We start from the raw sequence: 25,754 nt of genomic DNA, 5'->3' as shown, positions 1-25,754 counted from the left end.
ATAAAGGATGTGCATTATTGCCTGAGACATTCTCACATGCAGGGTAACTCACCCTCTGAGTCCTGCAGCAAAGCAACTTCCTCCAGGCAATGTCTGCCAGTAGTGCCAGTGGGCAGAGAGGATACAGAGGTGTAACATTTTCTGCACAGCTCATGGCACTGGGCTCACATAAAGGGATGAACTGGGAAAGCTGACGCTTCCTGAATGAGCAGAGGTGCAAAGCAGAGAGCACTGCTTAGCCACATCATGCTGCACTGTACTTATTTGCCCAACCTGCGTGCTCATGTGCAGGGATCAGCTGGCAAAAATATCAGTCAGCAGAGAACAGATTATGTGCCAGAGCCAAAGATGATCCCTATTAAGCTGATCTGCCCAGCAGTGCTATGGAGGTAGAAAACATTATTTTGCCAATACTATTTTCACAGGGTTCAGCCCCTGCCTCTTTCTCACAAGGAGTCCTGAGGTGCCAAGAAGGGCCACAAAACAACACATTCTCCTAACCTTGAATCAGCTTTTCTTGAAGTCTAATCAAGACAGTATTTTGATCAGGGAGGAAAAAAAAATGTAGTGAAAATTTTATATGAAAAAATATATTGGTTTAGGTTATTGTTTTTATAGGAACCACAGAAAATTATTTCAATGTATTTGTGCTCCCTCTACTGGCTCTTCTGGCTTTACTGAAAGAAGTCAGAGAAAATTTTCAGTGAATTTCAGTGGGAGCACAAAAGATGCATGAGAGCTAGATTCCTCATAGAAATAATGCTGATGGACAGTGAAAAACAATTGAGCTGGTACTATACAAACTGTTCTATCATTTGGAAAGTGAATAGATTTGCTCAAAGTTTAAGGAGATCTTGGGTTTACTTTTTTGCCTGTGTAGAGATTTAGACTAACTGTAGTGTTTGGCCCATGATAGCATATTAAGTCATAAGGTTTAAAATATCATTTTCAAAAGAACTGAGTGAGTGCTTCAAATCAGAGGGCTCAGCAGGAATTCAAAATGATTTTGAAAATGTTGTCACACAGTATTTGGTGTCTTCTAACTTGATAAAGGAAGCTTCAGCAGAGGGAGAGATTACAACACAAGTTTGGGGAAAGTTTCTAGCATGTCTTGAAGAAATAAATGCAGGAAATAAATAATGTAGTAAAAATGTTCCAGTTACAGATAGTCCTAGTTTAGCTTTCAACTTGTCACTTCCTTGGAATCTCAAATACTGAAGGAGAAAAAGAGCAATGATACTGAGCTGCAGCTTGTTAGCTAAGTCACAATAATTGAGCCCTTGTAAACTGTTCCAGTTGTTACAGTTCCTAGTAATGCATGCTAGTACTTACTTTCTCCCTGATGACTGAAGACTTAAATGCCTCAGATATTGTTAGTCAGCTTTACTTAGGTATACTATATGTGTTATTTATTCATACAACTTTTTCAGACTTGACAGACTAAAACCAGAATGTCTCCTAATGGAAATGAGTTCATAGAATACTTACATGCAGTGTAAAGCAGTGCTTCTTTTCCTGCACTGTAAATAGGTTGATTTTCAATGTACACAAGCAAGTCTGATGTAGTCCTGCTCTTCCTGTATTTAAGTATAAATAGACAGGTTTGATTTATGTTCTTTCAACTACCCACAGTAGGTATTGTTCCTCTTCAAATTACAAGTAGGTAAAACTTCAGATATTTTACTATTTCCAACATTTTGCTAATCTAAGGAGCACCAAGAATTCTCCTAGAAATTGCAATGGCTTTCTAAAGCAGGCAGTTGTTTGCATTCCTGTTTTATTCAGTATCCTTTTTATCTCTGTTCATAAACAAGGGGTTTTTGCCTTTAATAATTTTTGCTTAGCCATTTCCACACTTTTCGAGATTTTTTGATCAGAACTGAATGCCATGGTCACAGGGAGGATGCTTCCCTGTTTTACATAACATGATATTGTTTTCAGCATTATGTTCTTTCTTTATCTCAGTACAGCCTACATCCTGCTTTTTTCTATCTCTGTTCATGGAACAGTTTTACTTAATAAGCAGATGTATCCATCATTATATATCTTTGCTTTCCTGATTATTTTCATGTGTATCACTAAAATGGTTCCTTTTGATGTGAATCACTTTGCACTGATCCACTACCTGTCAATATGCTCCCCTGGCATGGTCCTAACAGGATTTGTAAGTTTTTCATGGTATTCTGTACTAACTGAAGAAATTCATGTGTTCTTCCTGCAGATGCTACTTTACCATTATTCACCATATTTCCTGCTGGCTGCTAAAATATTTCAAAAATTTGGTGTAAATCCATTGTTTTCTACTTTTAGTCTTCTTTCTTGAAAAAGAAATAAAATTCTCTAATTTTATGTTTTTTGCTTTATAAGCTCTTTGTGTCCCATAATAGAAGACTATTTTGTAAGTTTAACTTCTCCACTTCCTCCATGCTTCTCAAGAGGAATTTTGTGAAAATATAGGTTGCATGGCTAAGGATGCATTGTTTTTGAGAAAAGATGAATTTGTTGTAAAAATTTGTTTGCATTGTCATTCATTATCAGATTTTAGAAATTTGTTTCAAGGTGTTCTTTCATCTCACTAACAACAAAACCTTAACTCCAGCACAGCTGAACTTGAACCATGAACTGCTGTCTTATAAAATTTAGGAAAGTGTGCACCTTGCTTAACTTAGTCATAAGGAGTTAGGTATCTGGTGTAAGCTAGTTAACTGGATTTCCTGCATAGACATAGAAAAGGAGACAAATGCATGTCCAGTGGAAAACTCAAGATACCAAAATAGAAAAGTTTTTAGATAGGTTGGATCTCTAATAGGTATCTTAACATATCCATTGTTACCATTGACATCAGAGAGGGCTAGGGTACCTATTTGAGGATTTTCAAATAATGCTACGGTGAGCAAAATTGACTGAGAAAAATCCAGCTGCTAATGATCACTGGGGTTCAAATATATTCTTGTTTATGAATTTCCTAAACAGCTTTCCTAATAATTGGTGTCTTCATAATTATTTTCTTTCCCATACAGAAGAAACTTCTGGACATTCTGTTGTTCTCTGGTGTACCACATAAAGTGGGTTCCCATCTCACTTTTGCCTGGATCTTTCTTTCTACATACTAGATTCATTAAATCAGGACTGTAGTCCCAGTTGTCCTCAGTCTTGTTGTATCTACAGTGCCTGACAGAATTTTTCGTGCTTCATCGTGTCTTACAGCACGACCAGCTTTGGGCTTCTGCCAATTCCAACACAGTAAAATGAGCTAGTAGGTAGTATTTTCCTACATTTTCAGTTCCCCATCTTTGTTGTCATTGGCCATCATGCTCCAGATTAACTGTTGAAAAGACATAGATGCCTTTCAGATTGGTCTGTGGTGATTTTTGTACATCTGCTTGCCAAATTTCACATCAGATGTTCCCTTTCTGCAGTCTCAACCTGCCACAAACTCCCTACCATCCTGTTATCACAACTCCATACAATCCCTTGTTATTCTCTCCCATTTAAATCTAACCAGCTCTCAATCATTTCCTCTCTGCAATGCTCCTATAGCTTTGATGCTGTCTTGTTTTATGAGAAATGCACTCTTTTTTCTCTGTTTCAATATAGTCACTAAACTGTGTTGTCTCAATTCAACTTTGTTTTTCTTTTGCTTCTTATATGACTTTCAGTGATGAGGGTGACAATTCTTCTCTCTTCTTTCTCTTTTCCTTTACCATCATCATTGCATAATTCTATTTCATCTATGGATAAATTGCTAGAATTTTGAAAGTCAAGATTACTAGACTACTTACTACTACAAGGGACTACATCAGACTTTCCATGCCATGGCATGACATTGACTTGTAGCTTCCATCTTTTCCTGACCAGTTTTCTTTGTGGCATCCGCACCTGTAGGAGAAGGATATCTCAAAAACAGTTGATATAACTGCACCAAACCATTGGGAATAGTATGATGCCACTACATTAGCTGTCATTCTAAGCAACTGAGGCACAGAAAGCATACAGTGCTGTTCACTGTAGGAAAAGGAGGGTTACCTTTGAATTATGCACTTGCACATTTAAAACAGTTATTATAATACTATTGTAATATTTACATTATTAATTAACATTATTAAGTGATAAGTCATTTATCATTAGTGATTAATGTATTGTCAATAATATTGTTGTTATATTGACATTATATCCTTCCTGATAGGGGTAAAAAAATTATCTATGCACCTCATTCACATGTAAAATTAAATCTTCTACACAAGTCCAGCTATATTCCCAAACTCATTTTACAATTTCAAAGACTTTCAGTTACAGTGTGCTTTGAAAGTAGTTGTGATTCAATAGAAAGGCTTTGAAAGAACTTCAGCAGATGGTGTCAAAGTCCTGCCCCCAGTCATGTCCACAACAGTCTTCATTTTAGGCGGAGTATGTACACAGCCAGTGTGAACCTAAGAATGTTTTCTTTATTAGTTTCCAAATGTAGCTATTCTGTCAGTGTAAGCAGTGTGTAAAAACACCTTTTATACTATACGTATTATACTATATTCTACTATACTGGGGAAAAGGATGTTTTTTCGGTATCAAGTATCTTTCTTATTCAGTTTCCTATAAACAGTTACTTGAATTTATTTGAGTAACCTAAATTAGGGTCAGGGGGTACAGTATTTGTAACATACTTTGGCACAGTTGACTGTGAAAGAGATTTGCCATGAAAGATGGGGATATGTGTATTAACTTGTTCTTTCCAATTGCTAGAAGATTTAAGGAAACACCTTTGAAGCCCCAGCCTGCTCATGCAGTCTGTTTAAAAACAGGCTTCATCTGCCATTGAGCTCTTGAATCATGCAGTGTCCTCAGCATGCCACTACTCTTTCTCAAAATCAAATATATTTTAGGACATGTGTACAGAGTAGAGGACTCAATTTGCAAGAAAATAGAAGCATGAAACACTTAAACTACTACTACTATAAGGCATTATCATTCACACACATCAATTTTGAAGTGTTTTGGAATGTCTTTTTTATATCAAGATACTTATTTTTCAAACGTTCCATGGACCTTAGTCTTTACAAGAGTTAATATCCATATTTCTCATCAGAAAAAATTGAAAATCTTTAGCATAAACATACTTAAGATGCATTTCTTGCTCTTTGTACCACTCCTTTTTGTTTCCTCTCTTCTGCCCTCCTTCTAACACTTGTCTATTTCACCTGCGTCTTCTCTAATTGTGTTTCCTTATCTCTTGGATTTCCTTTCCATGATCATAGAAAAATAACACTGGAAAGGACCTGAAGAGGCCATGTATTTTGTCTCCTTCCACTAGGCAGGATCACTTGTCCCTATATCATTCTTGACAGATGTTTGTCTAGCTTGTTCTTTAAAATCTTCAGTGATGGAGGCTCCCTAGGCAGTCTAGGCACCTCTACTTAGTGCTCTAAATGTCTTCTTGATGCCTGATCATAGCTTTCCTTACTGCAATTTAAGTTCATTCTTTTCTTCTGCTTTCCATTAAGTCCATATTTCACCCTTGCTGTTTGTCCAGACTCTCCGTAAAACCAAGTAGCAACTGTGTTATAATACAGGGCAAAATTCCATCAAAAATTTTCTAGATTTCCACTTAGTTTCTTTACCTTTCCTTATTTTATGCTAAATACCTTGTTACCCTATCACTTTTCTGCAGCTTTCTGGATGCAGAGAACAACATCCCTGATCTCATAAGGCCTTTAACACAGAGCTCCAGTCAACCATCCCAAGCATAGGGATGCCCTACATAATTTAAGAACAAAATTCAGTCTTACAGACCTAACTAATTCCTTACCTCTGCATCAGTCAATACCTCTGTATCAGTCAAAACTAACTTCACGGTTGAAAGCAATATGTAAAGCTTGTACAAAAGAAATAGAAATAAGGCCCTTCGCAGCTTTCAGTTTAATTCTTATAAAGTGTTATGATGCACTTTTCCCTTCTCATATTCACTTCATCCCACTAGCTGTGGTGTGCATACACATATTCCTGCCAGATACAGATCACAGTTCCATACAGTCATCATTCTGGCATGTCTCCTATATCCACTTACAAAGAAAGGCACTTGCAGCAACTGTTTCTGTAATTTCTGTGCCTCCTTCTGTCTCTGGATGGAAAATGCACAACAGTCATAAATATAATTCATATCATACATACGTGTCCAAAATTGAGAAAAGTCAGCTATTGCAAGCACAAATTGAATCTGTCATCTAGAATCTAATTCATAATCTAATCGTTGTCTCTCCTTAAGGCTATTTCTGGAGGGGAAATTATACTGGATGAAAATAGAGAGTATTTTAATGCAATTTCATGCCGTAGATAACAATCATTGTTTTTTAAGCAGGACATTTACAGCTTAACATCATCTGCTGTAAAGCAGAGGCTATGCTGGAAATAATGCAGGGAGTTAGAGATGGAATCCTCCCTCAGTCTTTGGTCAGGTCTTTAAGTGATTCTTCAGCCTCTTCAACCCCATTGCTCACTTCTCCCTCAAAAGCAGCGTGTTAGAATCCAACCTCTAAATATCCCTTATATATTGCTGTTACCTTACTTAAGGTTACTGTGAATCCAAACTTCATTAGCCATATTCCTTTATGCCCTACCTAATTATGAGAATTTCTTATATTTGTTTAAATATTTCTGGACCTTCAACAAGAAAGTTGCCAAGATTATTCCAGATACTTTAAAAATATATACATGGTACAAAACATGTGCAGAGACTCAAACACTTTCTAGACTCAACCATCATATTGTGCACATGCTACACAGTGGCTGACTTTGTGCATGCCTTTCATGCAGAGCTGAAAAATGCGGAGTGCCCTCTTGTTCTAGAGCTTCCTGGAGGCTTCAGTTTCACTGTGGAAGTGCTCAGTAGTTGAACTGTTCAGTGACTATGTTGTAACATAGCTGGAAAATGTTGGATTTACTTTCTCCCTGAGAAATATCGATGGGAAATGGTGTAGAATAAAAAAAAAATTATGTGTGGAAGATCAAGGTTCAAGAGATTATCCAGTCCAACCTGTAGTAACTATTCCAGTTTTTAGTTAATTTGATCCTAACTACTGTCATAGAAACCCACAGATTCCACCAGTAATCTATGCCAGTGTTTCACTGCCATGTTAGAAAGCTTTTCCCAACATCTAATTTGAACCTTCCAGATAACTAGACCCATTATAAAATGAATAAAGGACAGAATAATTATGTCCTCTTTTCATTAGCTATGCCTATATTCAAAGCAGGCATCATATCCCACTTGGTCTTCCCTCCTTTAGATTAAACATGACCAGTTCATTACAGGTGCCTTCATAAACCTTCATAACTCCCAGGCCTTTAGCCATTCTAATTATTGAACTCTAGTTGGGCTAGATTTTAATGCAGTCTCGCACCTAGCTGTGGACATGGCATCCTCCTCTGCAGAGGTCTTTCCAGGGCTCAGCAGAAAAGATGCATTTCACATGCACTGCAGACATCACTCCCACTAACATTTCTTGGTATGGGAACTGCCTTTACCTCACTTTTGCAATACCACAGGTTCGCAGCCAGTATGTTCAAAGCACAGAAATATTTTGATTCTTAATCTTTTAATCCAGCCTGTCAAAATTTCCTCCCAGCATGTCATCAGCATGTAAATTTAGTAATGGTGTTCTCTGCTCCGTCATCCAGGCCATTAAGAAAATATTGAGTAGTGTTGAATGAGGACAGACTTCTGTGAAGCACCATGCATGCCCATTTTTTCCCCAGACACTTCATCCTCAGTTTTGCTTTCCAAATATTTTGGCATTCATTCTGCAGCAATTTCACCTAAACTATGCTTCCTGAGATTTTAAGGAATGTCACATGAGGCAGTATCAAGACACTTGTAAAGTCAAACCACCTACTGCTTTTCCCTGGTCCACAAGGCCAATTACCCTGTCTTAGAGGGAGACCAGATTGGTTTGACACAGTTTGTTTCTGCAATCCAAGTTGTCTGTCGCTATCTTGTTTTCTTGCCAGAGCTTACAAATTGTTTGATTATTTTCTTCAGTACTTTACGGTGGTTGAAATTTAGTTGACTGGCCTATAATTTGGCAGATCTTTCTCTTTAAAGATAGCTGCTACATTTTTTCTTGCATCCTCACAGATAAGCACTAACATCTCTTAGACTGTTCCACATAGTGTAAAAGCATCTAACTCATCTAAATACAGTACTTATCTTCCCTTGGCTGCGCTGAAATCTTTAGTTTTGCCAGAGATTTCCTCAGACTACAGACCCAGACACCAAACACCTGCCTGTTTCTGAAATGTGCAGTCTGGATGTGATGTGGATATAATGCATGGGCAGGCAGTCCACATCTTCAGTGTTCAAAAGAGGCCAGCCCTGAGAGTGGTATGTTTCCCTAAGAGAAGATATTATAAAAGTACTATCTAATTGGGGAATTCTCTGTAGATAAAATCCAGCTGTTAGAGAATTTTTTTAAGATGCTCAGTGCTTGCATGAGTCTGAAAACTGGAAGCCTTTCAATCAGCTTCTCAACTGAAATCCCCTTGACAAAGTTCCAGTTATATTTTGTTAATGTACTTGAGGAAAAAAAATCCTACATATAACAAAATGCCTTTTTTATTAATCCACAAGGAAGTCAAAATACACTAAAACTGGCCAGATAAATAATTAGACAATTATATAAATTACAAATATAAAATAATTATACTTAATTATATAACTTTAATATTTATTAAAGATTAAATCAAAGTTTCTTCCTTCATTTTCTGTTATATTATTCCATGTAGAAGGTAGAAAAAGAAATTGAAGTTTTTCCATTCTTAACAGACTCTAACAGGAATATTGTCATTAAAATAGTTCATATATATTCCACAGAAAAGGTCATCTTGAATGTGAACAGATACCTTTATCTACAGGTTTATACAATTTGTTGTCTACTTAGCATCAGACAGATTTCTATGTGAGCTGGGAGGATAATACATATAATTTGAGTGTCACTAATGAATGTAGCTTCTTTTCTAAAGTCATTTTTTCAGTTAGATATCAAAAGAGAAAACCTTATACTCCTTAGCATTCAAGAAATAGATTTTAATTACTGACTTCAAGCAAGGCCACATAGGCCTTTATCTTTTCCCTTGTAGAAAATGCAGATAACAGCTGCAGTGAAGTGAAGTCTTTTTAGAATATTTTTATGATCTTTTTTGATCAATATCAAGAATAACATAAAATAAAGGTATAATAAGCAGCAGTCACTAGAGTGTATCAGACCTGTATTACTGTATTCTTATGCTCTGAAAAGATTGTACTGGACTACTAGAATTCAATTCAAAACTGTAAAGTCCATTGTGTGCCTTTATTTTGTAGAGAGACTGCCCTTCAAATTTTCTGAGAGTTTTGTGTGAAAATCAGTACCAGAGAATGTTCCTAGATTTCAATGCTACATGAAAGCATGTTATAGGCAGAATGGATTGATGGTTCTTTCCATTCCCCTAGTAAACAAACAAAGACTACACTCCTGTAATATTTGTTTAAAAAATTTAGAAAGTCAATTCATGTATCATTTGCATCTACCATACTTACTAGACTTTTCACATGTGTTATACTGGATACAGTCTTGATGTGGATAGAGCTCAGAAATTTTTGTGTGTGTTTTAGTCAAAGACAACTTATCTGTTCCCATGATTTTTGTTTGTTTGCCAGTTATGATGTCATAAAACAAATCACTGATTCCTGTAGGAAAGGGATTTTTGCTCAGTTTATATCCTCTTCCCCATTCCCATTCTTCTTGGCCCTGGTCCTGCAATATGAAAGGACCTCTGTGAAACAAGCCTGATTTCTATGAGAATCCATGTAGGGAATAAAAGTTTGCTTTCATGAGTCAGAAAACAGGTAAGGATATGTATTTAATAAATCAGAATCCTTCTGTAATGTCATAAGTCTCTTATCTCCCATTACAAAAGAAGTATTTACCTTCCAATTGGACAATATTCTAAGCAGCTCAGATTCCTCCTGCAAAATTGTCACTTGAATAAAGCCCATGGTGTTTAATGCTCCTATGTGATTTGTTCCCCAGAAGTAGATGGGTGAGATGGTGCACTGCAAGTTTCCTATTATTGCTTCACTTTCTAAATACCTATTTTTACATTTTAACATGTAGCTCCATCAGCCTTCCCAGACGCAAGTGGGACAAGCAGCTTCACAATCCAATCTCCTGCATTTGGCTCACAGTCAAGCATCTATGTCTCAAAGCCCAGTGCGTCAGGCTTCCTCTTCTTCCTCCTCATCCTCCTCCTCTTCAGCTTTGAGTGTTGGCCAGTTAGTCAGCAGTAAGTATTGCTCCCTGGCTCTCCTGAATTCTCCCTTCTGTTTGTTCTCCTCGCTCCTGAGTTTTCCAATCTGCTTTCCCTCCTTTTGTTTTTTTTTTAATATAGTAGATTGTATATTGCAAAATAGCTGACTCTCACCAGTGTGAGTTACTAAGTGTTATCATGGATGGGGCTTAAGGTAAACATGCCTTGAGAAATTTAATCTGTGTTGAAAATGGTCTTAAAAATGGTAGCAGCCATTAATTGACTCATGAGGACAATTGTTATAACTGAAATGTAGTTTATGTTTTTTGGAAGCTAGAAGTTTCTGAATCATTTAATATAATGAAATACATTTCTCAGAATTTGGTTGGCAAACAGGTACTCCTACTTTTGGTTAAGCTGCTTGTTTCTTTGCTTGGGTGATATAGCAAACCATTTTGCAAGACCTAATACTGCACAAATCCAGAGTGAGAGATTTTCTTGCCAGAAAAAACTCTCAACACTTAAACAAGAATGAACTGGAACACACTGGGGAGAAGGGAGAAGCACACTGCAGTGAAATAACTGAGTTCCAGTATTAGAATTAGAACAGCTGACCTGAACAGCACTTTCTTCCAGATTGCACAGCTGAGAGTCTTTGCTATTACCTTATCAGCATTAACTTGGTCTTTTACATAGCAAAAACCACAGGTTGACAGTATACATAAGGAGCACTAACAGTTTTTGCACATCTGCAAAAATCCAATTGATTTGTATGACCCTGTTCTATGATACTCCATGTACATATTCTGAGTAATCAAACACTGCAGCTTGTGCCATATTGGTAGTGAAAAATATGTAACTGATACAAGCTTATGAAGGGCTTGGAGAAACTGTTATGCAAGGGAAGATGTGAAAAAATCTTGGTTGGATTGTTTCAGAGATCATTTATATGGAGAAATTATTAGTAGAGCTATAGTGGTAAAATTATGCTGATGTAACTCCCAGTGGGAATACTTTTCTTCTGGAATGAAAATATCTGCATATAGATAAAGATATAATTATAATGCTATTGCATTGTCACTAGTAAATTTTCTCACATAGACATGCTTGTAGAAGGAAGACAAAGAAGAGGTTTTACATTACAAATACATTAAATTTACCTCTAGTCCATGAGGGCAAATTGAGTAAAATAGCTAGTGGTGCAGAGTTATTTTTCAATAGCTAGTCTAGAATAGCTCCTCTTTTGGACATTGTTATTTAAAATACATGCAACATGGAAGAAGCCCTCTTAAGATTACAGGATAAATCCATCCAAAGTTAGAAAATACTTGAAAAACAGCTGTTTGTTCAACTGTATGCAATTCCTCTTAGAGCATGTATTTCATTATAACAGTATATTGTTGTGATTAAAATCATGCAATCATCTTTTTTTTCCTCATCCTTCTTTCAGTGCATTCCCAGTGGAATTGTGCTAGGGATGTATCAGAATTACTAACACAACAGGTGGCTGCTGTCCCAGGGTTTTACCTGATTCACTAATCTGTTCCTCAGTTTACATATCACTTGAGGTAGGAAGCTATAGAGGAGTGAAGGATGGTCTTGCCTGAGGCAATAGAGGACTGAGGAGCTGAAGCCTTCTGTCTGCTGTGTAATTCCAGTGCAAGACAGGCAAATCATTTAAAAGAGATTTTTCACAAGTGCTCCCTCAATATCCAGCTTGAGACTCGGGACTTTAATTTACCAAAGAACCCGGTACTCATAGTTACAATTTTAAGTGCACTTTCATAGTGGAACTGTATCAAGAACCATTTACAGACAGTCTAAAAAATCATTTCCTACTTGACCTAGACTGGGTACCCAAAACTGCTTCTTCTCTCAATATCTGTCCACTTCTCTGTGAATGAGAAGGGGAAGACCCTCACCTTGTAGAAACACAAGAAAATAAATTAAGATTTTAAAGAAACCAGAAGAGCTCAAGAGGAGATGTCTTTAGTGAAGAGCTTTAATAGAGGTCTGGGGCCACACACTGAACAAGTAAAAAGGCAATACATCAATCAGTTCATTTGTAATGAAGGACAGTTCATCCTGTGCACTGAACGAGGCACATGAAAAAGAACTGATAATCCAGGGCTCAAAGACTATGGTACATTGTGTTGTGGGCTGCTGTAACTCCAGCACTTTGTAACTTCTGAGTGTTAATTTGTGCAGCTCTAAGGATATTCTTTTAGCTTCATTTCTTGTATGGATAAATTTCAAGGTTGTTTCAAAAGCAGAATAGTAGCATAAATCAGTCATATGGTGACAATCTTTATGTTCATAGTTGGAAATAGGAGATGTATTGAATGAATGGAAAAGCGGATAGTTCTGTTGTCATCTTGTTGGTTCAGCTCTGAAATAAGCATGCTGTGCTTATGGATTTGGCAGAGAGCAGAGTATGAGGCACAGGAATATCAATTTGGGCACAACTGGGAGATACATTAATGAACATAGAACTTTTACTTGATCGTCTCAGGCTTGACTCCATCCACTACTTGTCTTGTTCTAGTCCCGTTAATTCTTTATACTGTTCTCCACACAACCCACTGTCCTTTTGCCTCCATGCTATTGTTCTTCTAGTTTTCTCACTGCAGTCCTTTCCTCACAGTCCATCATTACCCAACTTCTCCTCCCTTTCATTTCCCACTCAGTCACTGTCTCCAGACTGTATCTGTACCCTTTTACCAACCTTCTTATTAGGTAGTTTCTGTCCTCCTTTATATTGTTTTATCACTAGTGCCACCTCTTTTTCCTTTTTTCTTTCCCTCTATCACAGTGAGTGGTACTCAGCACAGTCAGGCCCTTTCTCCCTCCAGTCCAAATTCTGATCCCTGCTCTTCAATAATCTTCAAGTCAATTTTTTTTTCTTCTATCCTAATTTTTTCTTTAGACTAAAGGTTAATTTTTGCCCCCTTTGCATCCAAATCCTGCTGATGCCACTCCCACTCTCCCTAGCAGCCATCAGAAGACAGTGAAAAGTGATCACAAAGAAGAGCATCAAGTCAGTCTCCATGTCTTTACTGTGTTCTATCAAAAAGAGCTACAGGCAGGAAAACTTTTCATACAATCAGACTGATTGTTGAAGGAGTTGCACTTGGAAGTTTACTCAAATTTTCCAAAACATTTAAGAAAATGTTATTGATAGGGATCTTCTGAACAAAATTCCATGTTAACATAAATAAAAAACTTGCAGAGCTATTTTGAGTTTATGCTTCCAGCTTCATTCAGTCTCTTCTGTTCAAGACTAACAGAATAAATAGCATAAGGGGCAGATCAACTCACTTCTCTCATTTACATAGTAACCTTACACAGACATAAGCAAACCAGTCATCTCAATTATCCCTAGAGGCTGTCCAGCGTACTCCTGAGAGCACGTAGCCACCACAAACTGGAGCTAGCCCTGCATGCCTAAGCCTGCTTGAGCCGCCACATCAGGGATGGTGTTACAGGGCACAAGAGAGCTACTTACTCTCTTCTAGTCTAATGTGGAAAGAGCCTACAAGAAAGTGGAAAATATGGTCAGTTCAGTAAGGAAAGATCAAACCATCTGTGTAATGAAACATGAAAAATCAGATGGGATCCTTTATAGCTTTTCTTTCACAGTGATAAACCAGTGATAGATACTGTTTGGACAAATAGTATTAAATGACCTTCATGAGTTTGAAAATTGTTTCATGTGACTGAAAAGCCATTTACACAAAACCGTGGCTGTACATGAGAATGTAGATAGAAAGTCATCCTTGTTTCACTTCTTTACAGAATCTGTTCACTTTCCAGATGCAGATCACTGAAGGGCAGGAGCACCTCTCTGTCATGCCTGTTGCCTTCTTAGACTCCCAGATCCCATACTGGCTGCAAAGCTTTGTATGAAGGGCCTACAATTGAAATGCAGTGTCTGAAAGTCTATTTAAAGTCTTTTAGTGGGATGAGACAGGCAATGGGTCGCTGTTTCTGAGAGAAGTCATGAGGGCAGCAAGAAAAAACTTGTGGCCACCTGAATCTAACTTAGATTTCTTTATTCCTCCTGAGGTAGGAATATTGCTCTCTTTTCCTAATTCCTTATGAAACTGTAGTCCAGACCTCCGGCAGAGGTCCTGGAGCTGAGTACCTTGGCAGAGAATTGCTGTATTCCAGAAATAATTGCTAAATATAGCAAAGTTCATGTAAAACTAGTCACATTTAGCCACTTGTTCAGTTAATAAAATTGCATAGAGCATCCAGACTTCACCAAATAATTATTTGGAGCAAGCTTCTGCACACTGACTGCAAAGAGAGTAACTCTTTCACAACATGTTGCTTCACATCAGAGAAATTATTAAAGTACAAGGAGAAATTCATAAGAACTCTATTAACTGTAGTGTTCCATGTTCCTTGGGTTTATTACTTTTACTTTTCATTCTAGTAATATTTTCTGTATGATTTTGCTTTTTTTTTTTCTTTAACGTTCCTTAATTTCAAAGAAGTTTCCTTACCTTTAGTTTTTAATTTCTCTTTCTTTTTTTATTTCTTGTCCCTTTTTTTCCCTTTATGTTGTTGTCTTCTTTACAGCTTTTCCATTTTCTCTCATCATCACCCCTTCATCCCTCACTGGCAACAAGTGATAATTATTTTGGAGACAAAGCATAACAGTTATTTCCAAATAAAAAATATTTTAAAATAAGTTCTGTCTAAGCAAGGACTGCAAGATCCATCTCTACTCTTCCTGTCCCTTCTGTATGATTTCTTTGTGTTGTCTAATCCTATTTGTATTCTCTTTTGTCTTCTTTATTTTCTCTTCATTCAATTCTACATCTTTATTCCTCCCTTTTTTCCATTTCATTTTCCTCTTCTGAAATGCATCCCTCTGCTCATTTCTTTAACTTTTCCACCATATGTTCTCTTTGTGGAAATCACTGGTTTCCCCTTGTGCTCTGAGACTTGTGTTTCCATGAAGTTCCTTTCTTCCTCCCAAATTCATTTTACTGTCATCTGTTACTGTGAAATTAAAATGCCTCCCATAAACAAATTATTATTCTTTTTTTTCCCCTGAGCTCCACTCCATTTTCCATTATCAATGTTTTGTCCTGCCTTTCTTATCCAATTTATTTTCCATTGGACCTCCTCAGCCAGCTATTTCTCCTCCTCTCTGACTGGGGAAATCATCCCCCTGCAATCCCTCCCATGGCAGAACTCTGCAACAGAAATTTGGTTTCTCCTTAAGGGTACACTGATTTCTCTGTAGCAGCTCTTTCCCCAAACTATTAAAATCACAGCATATTTTCACTCAACAACAAACTCATGCAGGATTTTCAGAAGAATTCAAAGGTGGGAGAAGTATTCCCTTCAGCAGGAAAAAACAGATTTCTATGCAGGAGAGCCTGTGAATTTCATTTCTTCCATACTGCTCATCTGTCTTCCCCATCCACCAGGATGGCTGGTGCAATTTTAGCTGTCTTCCTTTTTGTTATAGGCACCCATATCCTCTGAAATGGTCCAAGACAACCCTGTGACCTTTCTCCAGCACCCAGTAGTTTCATAGGCAGCCACTGTTTTCTCAGGCAATAATGTAAACATGGGAGTCTTGAAATCCATTACTGTAGATCCCAAACACTCAATGGGTTTGGCATTCTCTATTTACCTGTTGTCACTGGGCAGCCTTCTCTGGGATATCCACATAATTGGAAAAGAGCCAGTTTATTTACTCTCTTCAATAAGCTACTCTTCCTAAAATGTGAAGGGCGCTATATGTTCAACTGCTTTGAAAGCTCAGAATATGTTAAAACAAAGTCCATAATCTCCTTGAATATGTTTATGAACATGCATATTTAGACTACACAGTCTAAGACTGTATTGATGACAGTTAAATGCAACAGTGTAAAACAGACAAATGATGGTGCCAATGGAATGGTCTTCCTAGCACTATTTGTGTTTTAGAGAGGTGACAGAAGACAAGATCCATGGATTTCAAAGGGCTTTGAATCATGCCCAAGGTAGAAGTGGTTCCAATTTCACACAAATTCTATTTTCCCTAGAGTTCAAGATAAAACATTTCAGTGTTTCAGTCCATCTGTTAGTACTTTCCTGTTGCCAAAGATGCTATGAAACAATGAAGCCTTTTTTCTCAACAGATATTCCACTGTATGCTATATTCTACTCCCATATTACTGAAGGGCATCACAGATTTTTTTCTCATCTCAAGGAGAGCTCAGCCTAATATTACCCTCATCCAAGTGCCGCAGGCAGGAACAGTCTTTCCATGATGCTCACTGTTGCAACAATGCCAGATCATTCTAGATCCAGCAGAGCTTGGCAGAATTTCTCTATAATTTCTCTACAATTCGTTTTCTCACTTCCCTTTTTATTCCTAACAGGAGTTGGGGAGGATTGCAGGTGTCATAGTTTGCTACTTTGAAAGTTCTCTGGCAACACCTGAATTGTCCTTTGTTACATTCCTAACAGCCTTAGTCAGAGGCCTTAAATTAACAGAAGGAAAGAGGTGAGGAAAGTCACTATTTTAGTGTACTTTGCTCAGGGGAGTTTTTGAGGCCAGTATCACTTATGATATTTAGTATAGAGACCTAAAGTCAGACAAGTCTGCAGCTCCATTCTGAGTCTCTGAAATTCAGAACTGATATGCTAGATAGACGATATGGAGTAAGCAGGAAAAGTCCATGCTTCTGAAGGCAATTACTGTATAAACTTCAGTGGCCACTGTCACAGCATTTACTCCTAAATCAAACAATATGCACCCTAGCTTTGTACTGACTGAGTACATGGGTGTGCAGGTGACCACCAGTACGGCAGTGAGAACAGCAGAGATGATTCTGAGTGTGGAGTATCGTTGAAACAAGGCTCAGCCTATGTGCATGTTTATCTGTATGCATAGTTCATGTGGTCCCTGGTTGCATAGAATTTAAGAAAATATTTTTGCCATTTGTGCTTCTTACACTCAAGCAACAGAGTAAATTTATATGCCAGAAAACCCTTTTCCCTCTATTACTGGACAAAAGGATTTTTTCATAGGATGTTTCCATCACTAGGAAATTTTACACCAGGTTTATAAAACCCTGAAAATAAAAGCTTTGCCACTGCAATGCTGATAAGCCCTCAATAGAGCCATACTAGCAGGAGCCATTCTCATAAAAGGTTCAGAATGGTAATGTAGTCTAGCTCTGTCCTTGGACAACTGCTTGCATTTACAGAAATTGAGGGGTTATTGTACTGCAAACTTTTCACCTCGGAGTCTGAGGAATGAGGTGAAGAACAATAGAGATGTCTTACTGGGAGAATGGCTTCACTACATGCAGGATTGCACAACACTTTGAAATCTTCTACCATCCCAGTCCCATGCTGTCTCTGACTTGGCAAACACTTTCATTTAGTCAGGGATCAGTAGCTTGGGAGGGGGTGGGGGGTGGAAGTTCCATTCTCCAGCTGTTGTGTCATTTCCCTTGATAAGTCCTAAATTGACCGAGTTATCCAGCTCCAAAGGAGCTTTTCTGTGGTAGACATGCTTTATTATGTGCCCTTTCAGGGACAAAGGCTTCTGTGTCAGTAAACTGCTATAGAAAGGAAGGACATATTTATTCTCACAGCATCATAAGCATTATCTTCTGAGGGGCTAATGTAAAAGTGAAAAAACTGTGCAGCATTACCATCCAAAACCAGTGTTGCTGCTCCTTGATTATCGACCTGATGGGAGGCAGAAAAAAAAGCTTGAAAGGCTGCTTCTCAGAAGGGCATATTTTAAAAGACAATTAATAAATTAGGAAGGTTTTCAAGGCAGAATTATTTTAGGCTTGTTCACTTGCTGGGTTATTTTGGACATTCATGCGGCAGTTTAGGTTGGGTATTGTGTAAAAGGGAAGAAATAGTTGTGAATCTTCTTATTTGGCATTAACTTTATCTAAAGTACAAAGACTTGATTTCAAGTTAAAAATCCAAGCAGCTCCTAGTATATATAGCCCTCCCCACAGACTGGAACTATATTTATTAACACCAGCCATTGTGCTATGTGATAAAAAGGGAAAACAGGGAAAGTGACTCCTCCATCCAGAGAAGACTTTACAAGGCATAAATGGTAGCAAGGAATCCAGGCATGCTCTCCCTCAAAGGTGAGCTGGCCTTTGTCAGGAGTTCAGCAAAGACAAGTCTTCCATCTGCAGACAACTGCAGCCCAGTTAGCATCTTAGCAGTCTGAACACACCTGACAAGGCAAGTCTGTTTCTGTTTGGGAAAGAAGAGAAAGGGGTCAGTATTAAAAAAATTGAACTTGAAAGTTTTGGCAATGAAAATGGCTGTAAGCCTGTCCCACTGATATGTGATGCAAAGAACTGACATGATTAAAAAATATCTCAACAGATCCTCAGACAGCCACTGGAGAAGTGGATGGGGTAAATCTGGAAGAAATAAGAGAATTTGCCAAAGCTTTTAAAATCCGGCGCCTGTCCCTTGGCCTGACACAGACTCAAGTTGGCCAAGCCCTGAGCGCCACCGAAGGCCCAGCCTATAGCCAGTCTGCCATCTGCAGGTAACAAGTTACATCATAGCTCCTCTTCTTTCTTTGTCCTTAATAATGATCCAGCTGATTGTGAGGAGCATGCTTGTGTTTGAGTCTCATAACGTTAGAGTGTATAATTTAACCTGATATTTAAATGTTGTTATCTGACATATAAATTGTTCTTACTGTGTATATTTAGAGTGATTTTTGGTCTCTTTTTTTCCCTCATTTTCTAAACAAGTGAGAAACAATGTTCCTGGCATAGAGACTTAATTCCATAGATGAGTTGGAGATCCTGCTGATGCTCGATAAGCACCAGCTGACCCTCTTCATACTGTGCCATTTTCTACAGATAGGGTTACTGAACAAATATTTCATGGCTGCATCCCTGCTAAGTTAAACCTGTATTACTGTGGTTAGCACTTCACATACAGGATGTTAATGATGATTTACCTAGGCAACACAGAAGGGGAAAAAATAGCTTTCCTGCTATCTTGCAAACCAGCAGCTATTCATCTTTTACCACCCAAATATTTACTGAAAAAAACTAAGACAAACCCTTGTATACAAAGCAGAAATTTGTCCTAATCATAAGAAATTATAATACAGTCTTGACAGAGTTAGAGTAGAAGCAAACACCTTATATGCATGTATGTCTATTACAGTAATCCTATGTTTATGCATGAGGTAACAAACACACTTAGGTAACAGCTTTTTCCTCTTGGGCAATGCCTTATAGTCCTCCATCAGTGAAAGCTAAGAAACCAACTCTAAGCTCATTTAAGTGGATTTTGTTCTTGGTGATCCATGAAATGCTCTGTCTTTTTATCTGCTCTTTATACTTTTAATGTATTCCCCATAGAATGGAAGTGTACTTTTCCTGCAGTTAAAGACTAAGGTTATAAATAACATCAGTATGGGGTAGTGTGCTTGCAGCTCACATTTTGCTCAATGATTTTCCATAAAACCCATTGATTGTTGTTAAATACAAAAAGCTCCATAGGATCCTCTCACTTCTATGGTCTCCCCTACTGTTTTTTCTTATAAGATACCTCCCTGTTGAAAATAACCTTTATTCAGTCTATACAAGGATACTACTGCTGGGAAATTTGTTTCAAGACTTGTATGTCGTTATACCAAACATGTCCTGCAGTAACAACGCTAACAAACAATGCCAATTATATGAATGCTATTGCTCCCTATTGTTAAGGATTAATTTTGATTTTGTTTTGTTGTTTTGTTTTTTTTTTTTTTATTTCTTTGTGGTCAGTTGGTAAGGAATGCCTAAAATTGGTGGAATTTTAGCAACTGGAATTTTTTTGTAGTCTTAAGTTGCTGTTTATCATGGTATACTTTAAAGGAACACATTGCTGTTTCCTTTACTTTTGCCTAGTTTACTGTCTTCTCATTTTCTCCATCTACCGGACACTTTGAGAAAGCACTTGGGATGGTGAGACCTTTTACAGAGGGCTCCTTGGAGGAGCAAGTTGCTCAGAACTTGAGATTGGGTGCAAGAGATTGTCCAAAATACTTGCAAGGTTACAGACATTTTTCCATTTCCTTTGCCCACCTCAGATGGACACCATTTTGAGGTGTAATTACATGCTATGACTGTGCATTTTTTGTTAAGCTGCTTCAGTAGCACCATGTGTTCCTCAGAAATAGTAGATTTCAATTTTTTTTCAGTCGTAACAAAGGAGTTTCAGTATGAACTCCAGGTCAGTGGAAGGGGCAATAAGGCAACAAGTTTGAGCAACCAGCTCGAAGAAAAAAGTAGAATCTTCTGGTGGCCTATGCAGGTCATAAGAGCAATATACCACCTTGATATGTCCTGCATGCAAATAGCACTATTTCCTTTAATTTAAGACAATACATTCTAAAATATAGTCTTCAGCTTGAAATATCACCAGACACCAAGGACTGACACCTTTCAGTCAATACCACATTAAGATGTCAGGCACCAGTTACAAAGTCTTTGGAGTATCATTATCTGAAATTATTCTTTGTCTTATTATTTGTTTGTGAGAAGTGCTTTGTTTCATGCTGGAATGTTTTTTGCTGCCTCCATGTGCTGAATGGAGACACTAAAAATGTCCAGATCCAGCCATCAAGTTTCTTGGCATAAAGGGATTGATTCAGTTCCTCTAATGTCCAGAGCACTCTGTGATGAGTGGTGGCGTTTCAGCACCACCTGGGCTGGAGAGCACAGCAGCGACATCCAGTAATTGTTGCCTTTCTGCAGCATTAAATACCTCAACGTGCAGAGCGGACAGAGCAAAGTGGGAAAATACAAATGGATGGCACCAAAGAAATTGGGTTAAGACTTTTTTAATAGCAAAAGAGGATAAATTCAGTAAATGAAAGAAACAAATACTTATAGGACTTGAAATGAACTCTGCTCTTCTGCTTGTTTTTGAAAGGATTAAAGCTTTGTGTGGCTGCTTTTCCAGATGTTTTATAATACTTGTAAAATCTGGTTTGGCAAAAGACTTTTGATGGCAAAATGATATATAGAAGACCTCATTTACAGGAAATGATATCATTCTGGTACAGTTTGCAGAAATCCCACAATAAACTCAGCTTGGTGCCACAGCGTATTAGTGGACTGTTATGCTGGGTTTCATCTGGAAAACATGAGTCTGTCTTTGCACATTGTGGGGACAGCAAGATAATTGCAAAGTGTCCAGCTGTTTCAGCTGAACACCACCGTGGCTATGGGAATTTTTTTCCAACCCAGAAAAGGGATATAGCATTAACTTACAAACAGTGAAAATTGCTGAAAAATGGAAAGGAAACCTGATATTCAGAGATGAGTATTTGCCATTGGTTTTATTATTAAAGCTGTGGTGTTTGGATAACATGGGATGGGAGAGATAACAAAAGGATTAAGCACAAAGACAAGACGATAAAAGCAATGCCTTTGATATCATTTCCTGTAATTAGACTTAGTCTCAAGGGTTTTGAAGATTATCAGAAATATGAAAATGTGATTCTTAACCTGTATTATTTAGTGTACTTAGAATTTTGTTGTAGTGCTCATTTTGTGTTAGCCTAAATCTCTAGCTATATATATATATATATATATATATATATATATATATATATATGCATAGATATACCTATCTGACAGTTTTCATAATCTACTGTAAATTACCTCTGCCAGTCAATTAGTCAGGCAGGCAGGAAGTCCCACCCTGGCAGAGCATCAGTGTAAGACTCTTCTTTCTCAATTTTCCCTCAGACACACCATCCTGAGAAGCCACTTTTTCCTACCACAGGAAGCCCAAGAGAACACTATAGCTAGCAGTCTGACAGCCAAACTGAACCCTGGCCTTTTGTATCCTGCCAGGTTTGAAAAGCTGGACATCACCCCTAAAAGTGCCCAGAAGATAAAGCCGGTGCTTGAGCGGTGGATGGCTGAGGCTGAGGCCCGCCATCGAGCAGGGATGCAGAACCTTACCGAGTTTATTGGGAGCGAACCATCCAAAAAGCGCAAGCGGCGTACCTCATTCACGCCACAAGCCCTTGAAATCTTGAATGCCCACTTTGAGAAGAACACGCACCCCTCTGGGCAGGAAATGACAGAGATTGCAGAGAAACTGAACTATGACCGGGAAGTAGTTAGAGTTTGGTTCTGCAATAAGAGGCAAGCACTGAAGAACACAATTAAACGTTTGAAACAACACGAGCCTGCAACAGCAGTTCCTATGGAGCCTTTAACAGACTCTCTGGAAGAAAACTCCTAAGAGCAAAACAAAAAAAGCCAAATCACACAGAAAAAAAAAACCCCACACCAACTGAAACGTGTCCATTTGAACTTTGTGAAAATACCTATTCATCACCCTTGTAAGTAAAAGACTGAGAAAACTACAAGAAGGACAGAACAGTTTATAAATGTCCGTGGGTTTTCCTATTAAAAAAAAAAAACTTTAAACAAAAAAAATACACAACACTTAGAGTGTATGTGGTAGAATTAGTTCCCCAAAAAAACGAAAAAGCCAGTTTTTTTTAATGGACTTAAAGTAAACCAAATAACTGCTTAATTTTTTCTGTATATTATGAAAATATTAACACATTTTAAGGAAAAACAAAACAAACAGCAACAAAAAAAAAAAACAACAAAAAACAAAGAAAGAAAAAAAGAAAAACAGAAAAAACTATTATCTGTTTAAAAGAGAATACAAGCCTGCCACCTGGAGGAGTGATTGTAGCCTTTCAGGTATCAAGTGCTAATTCACTATGAAATATATTAACCAAAGTCAGAAACATGGCATTGCAAACTAGATTGTTAGTCTACTCTTTTATGAGTGTAAAATTGTGTTACAAATTTTTACATTTGTATTTTGCAAAGAGGAATACAGGATTAATTTCTCTCATCCTTGTTTGTACTCCCTGCAGGTGTGTACAAAGCCATTCCGTAGTAGTCACCTCACTTTCTTTTCTTTTAGTCAACAGTTTTGTAATCTCCTAATGTTTGGGTGCCAAAAATTTTTGGGGGTTGGTATTTCTCTTCTAAGGGTGTATATCTTTGTTTGCATTTATTTTTCTGGTTTTTTTCCTGATTCTGTTTGCTGCCTCCTCCCTTCCAGCTCATTCCCCACCCCTTCCCCAAGCCCCCCAAACCCAGTACTGTTTGAAGAATTTTAAAAAGAAAACTGAAATCTGAACACTTTTATATGCTGGAATGCAATGAGGACAAAGAAGGATTAGGATTATATCTGACAGACTTTCAAGCCCACACTGAACATTGTGCTTTTTGTTGAATGTGTAGCTTGAGATTTCTCTGTCCTTTGGCCGTGAACCTGAAGAGGTTACCAAAACTCATTTTGTAGTATAAATATAAACTGCACACTTGGTACAGTACTGCATCTATATTATGGTTCCATTTGAAGCAATTTCTCTCCAAAGCCTGCTAGCCAAAGAAATTTCTTGAGGTTCTGATGAAAACAAATGGACAGCCTGAGAAGTGATGAGGATGTTTTGATCGTTACATCACTATAGACAATTTTGATGGTAGTGTTTTGTTCCTTCTGGCTTTTTTTAATGCCATATTGATGCTTGCCCTGTTGACTTCTTTAGTAGGAGGATGTGCTTCTGCAGGTGCTTGCTGTGGCCAGTGGCTAGACTAAGCAATTGGGACATAGAGAAAAACACTGAATGTCTTTTGATAATATAAGGTAGATTACCTGCAGTATGATTCAGGTGAACTGATTTTTCTTTAAAGACAGTTTATCTCTGTGGCTTCCTTTCTGATTAGACAAGCATCTACTAAAATACTGTGATCATTGGACCTACAAGCATACCAAGGCTCAGAGGCAGAGAAAGATGTTGCAGGTTCTTGATGAGGTGTGGTCTGTCCTGTGAAGGTCACCTGCAATCTTCATCTTCTGCTCAGTTATGCTCAAGCCTTTGGGATTCTGTCTACCATTAGGGTAGAATGATCAGGTCTTCCCTAAAGATAACATCAGATAATTGGTTCAGCTCACTGTGGAGAGGGTAAAATTCTGATGGTATAACTCCTGATTGCATTCCGTGACCTCAGAATGGTTGTGCTGGATTTTTGGTGGTCTGCCTAGGATGTGGAAAGTTTCTGAAGTGCTGGAGTCTTCAAATAACACCTCTCTTACTGAAGAATTTTCGAAAACTCCAGGCTATATCCAAAATTTAGTGAAAGAAATAGACTTTCATTGATTTCACTATGCTTTGAATCTGGCCCTCAGTATTTTAATAATGGAATTTGCCTTGTAAAGTGGAGTATTTATTGTATGGTTGGTGGAGCTTTAAGATTTCAGAGACCATCATCTGGGCCAGAAGCTGCTTCTAAGTGTCAGCACTCTCAGAGGTCAGTGTTGGAGCACACTGAAGATCCAGTACTCCAGGATGAACTCATGTCCAGCAAATGTATTTTAGACTTCATGCTCCAGCAGGGTATGTTTAGGATATTTTCAGTCTTGCTTTTATGAGGAGGAGAGTGACAATTTTTATGGACTCTTTTTCAACTGTTCATATAAATGCTGGGGAAAAAAAACACTTCAGTAACCACTGGCAAATTGAGAGGGACAAAATAGATGCTTTGTCCAAGCTCAGCATGTAAATTAGAGAGTCTCACAGCAACATCTCCCCTCTAGGTTTTCTTTATACCCTCTCTCTCCATAGACACCTATATCCTCAGAAATATCTATGTAGCCTATACCAAACAGCTCTGAAATTGTCACCACTGTTCAATCTAGATAACGATCAGAGCACCATTCAGAAGCCAACAGGAAAGCAAGGATGAATAAATCATATTTGGAAGCAGTTACTCCTGAAATCCTACCCATGTCTCCTGAACACTCCTAATTGCCCAGTCATTAATGCCACATACACAATTACATGTTCAGTCATCCTTAAGGCCATACCCTCCCCCACTCCATCCCCACCATCAACAGCCTGGGAACAAAACCACCAACCATTCATTGCCTCAAAACTAAATTTCCAATTCTCCCAGGGACTGCTCTAAATTCTGTGAAGAAAAATCCCCCAAGAAAAAAAAGTTAACTAAACACTGTATGAAAGATACTAAATGTTTAAAAATATGCTGGCAGCAGTTATATAAGCTCTTTTCTGTTCCAAAGTACATATCGGAAGGATATAACTAGGACAGTGAAAATGTAAAATAAATATAAATTGCCAGCATGGAAGAAAAAATAATGTTCATCCCACAGACTTAAAATCATTCATGTGCAGTGATTTTTTTTTACAGTTTTCTAATTTTGTATTATGTTTTGTAAATTATTTATAAAGTGTTGTAATGCTTCTCATATTAATTTTTTTATACACAAATTTTTGCTATGAGGCATAAATGGTGCCTGAACAGATTCTTAGGAAGATAAATTATATGTGAGTCATACATCTTTGGGAGGGCCGTGTTTTGTTTTGTTATGTTACTGGCAGCATTTCTGGTTCCCATTTGTAAACAATTTCC

General features: G+C 37.8%; 1 protein-coding gene across 3 annotated transcripts in view; it reads left to right on the top strand.

Annotated features, from left to right (window-relative positions):
• Window positions 1-25,521, top strand: part of POU6F2 (POU class 6 homeobox 2) — a 313,083-nt gene extending 287,562 nt beyond the window's left edge. For all 3 annotated transcript variants that reach the window (XM_064703390.1, XM_064703389.1, XM_064703391.1), the window contains exons 8-10: window positions 10,143-10,311; window positions 18,652-18,820; window positions 22,032-25,521. In XM_064703390.1, coding sequence (XP_064559460.1) covers window positions 10,143-10,311; window positions 18,652-18,820; window positions 22,032-22,536 — 843 coding nt within the window. In that variant the 3' untranslated portion in view covers window positions 22,537-25,521. The remainder of the gene's footprint in view (window positions 1-10,142; window positions 10,312-18,651; window positions 18,821-22,031) is intronic.
• Window positions 25,522-25,754: the final 233 nt, after the last annotated feature.

Source organism: Zonotrichia leucophrys, chromosome 2 (genome assembly GCF_028769735.1).
Source record: "Zonotrichia leucophrys gambelii isolate GWCS_2022_RI chromosome 2, RI_Zleu_2.0, whole genome shotgun sequence".
In the NCBI taxonomy this organism is placed as follows: Eukaryota; Metazoa; Chordata; class Aves; order Passeriformes; family Passerellidae; genus Zonotrichia; species Zonotrichia leucophrys.
The sequence above is the reverse complement of the archived record's forward strand: the minus strand, read 5'-3'. Positions and strand labels throughout refer to the sequence as shown.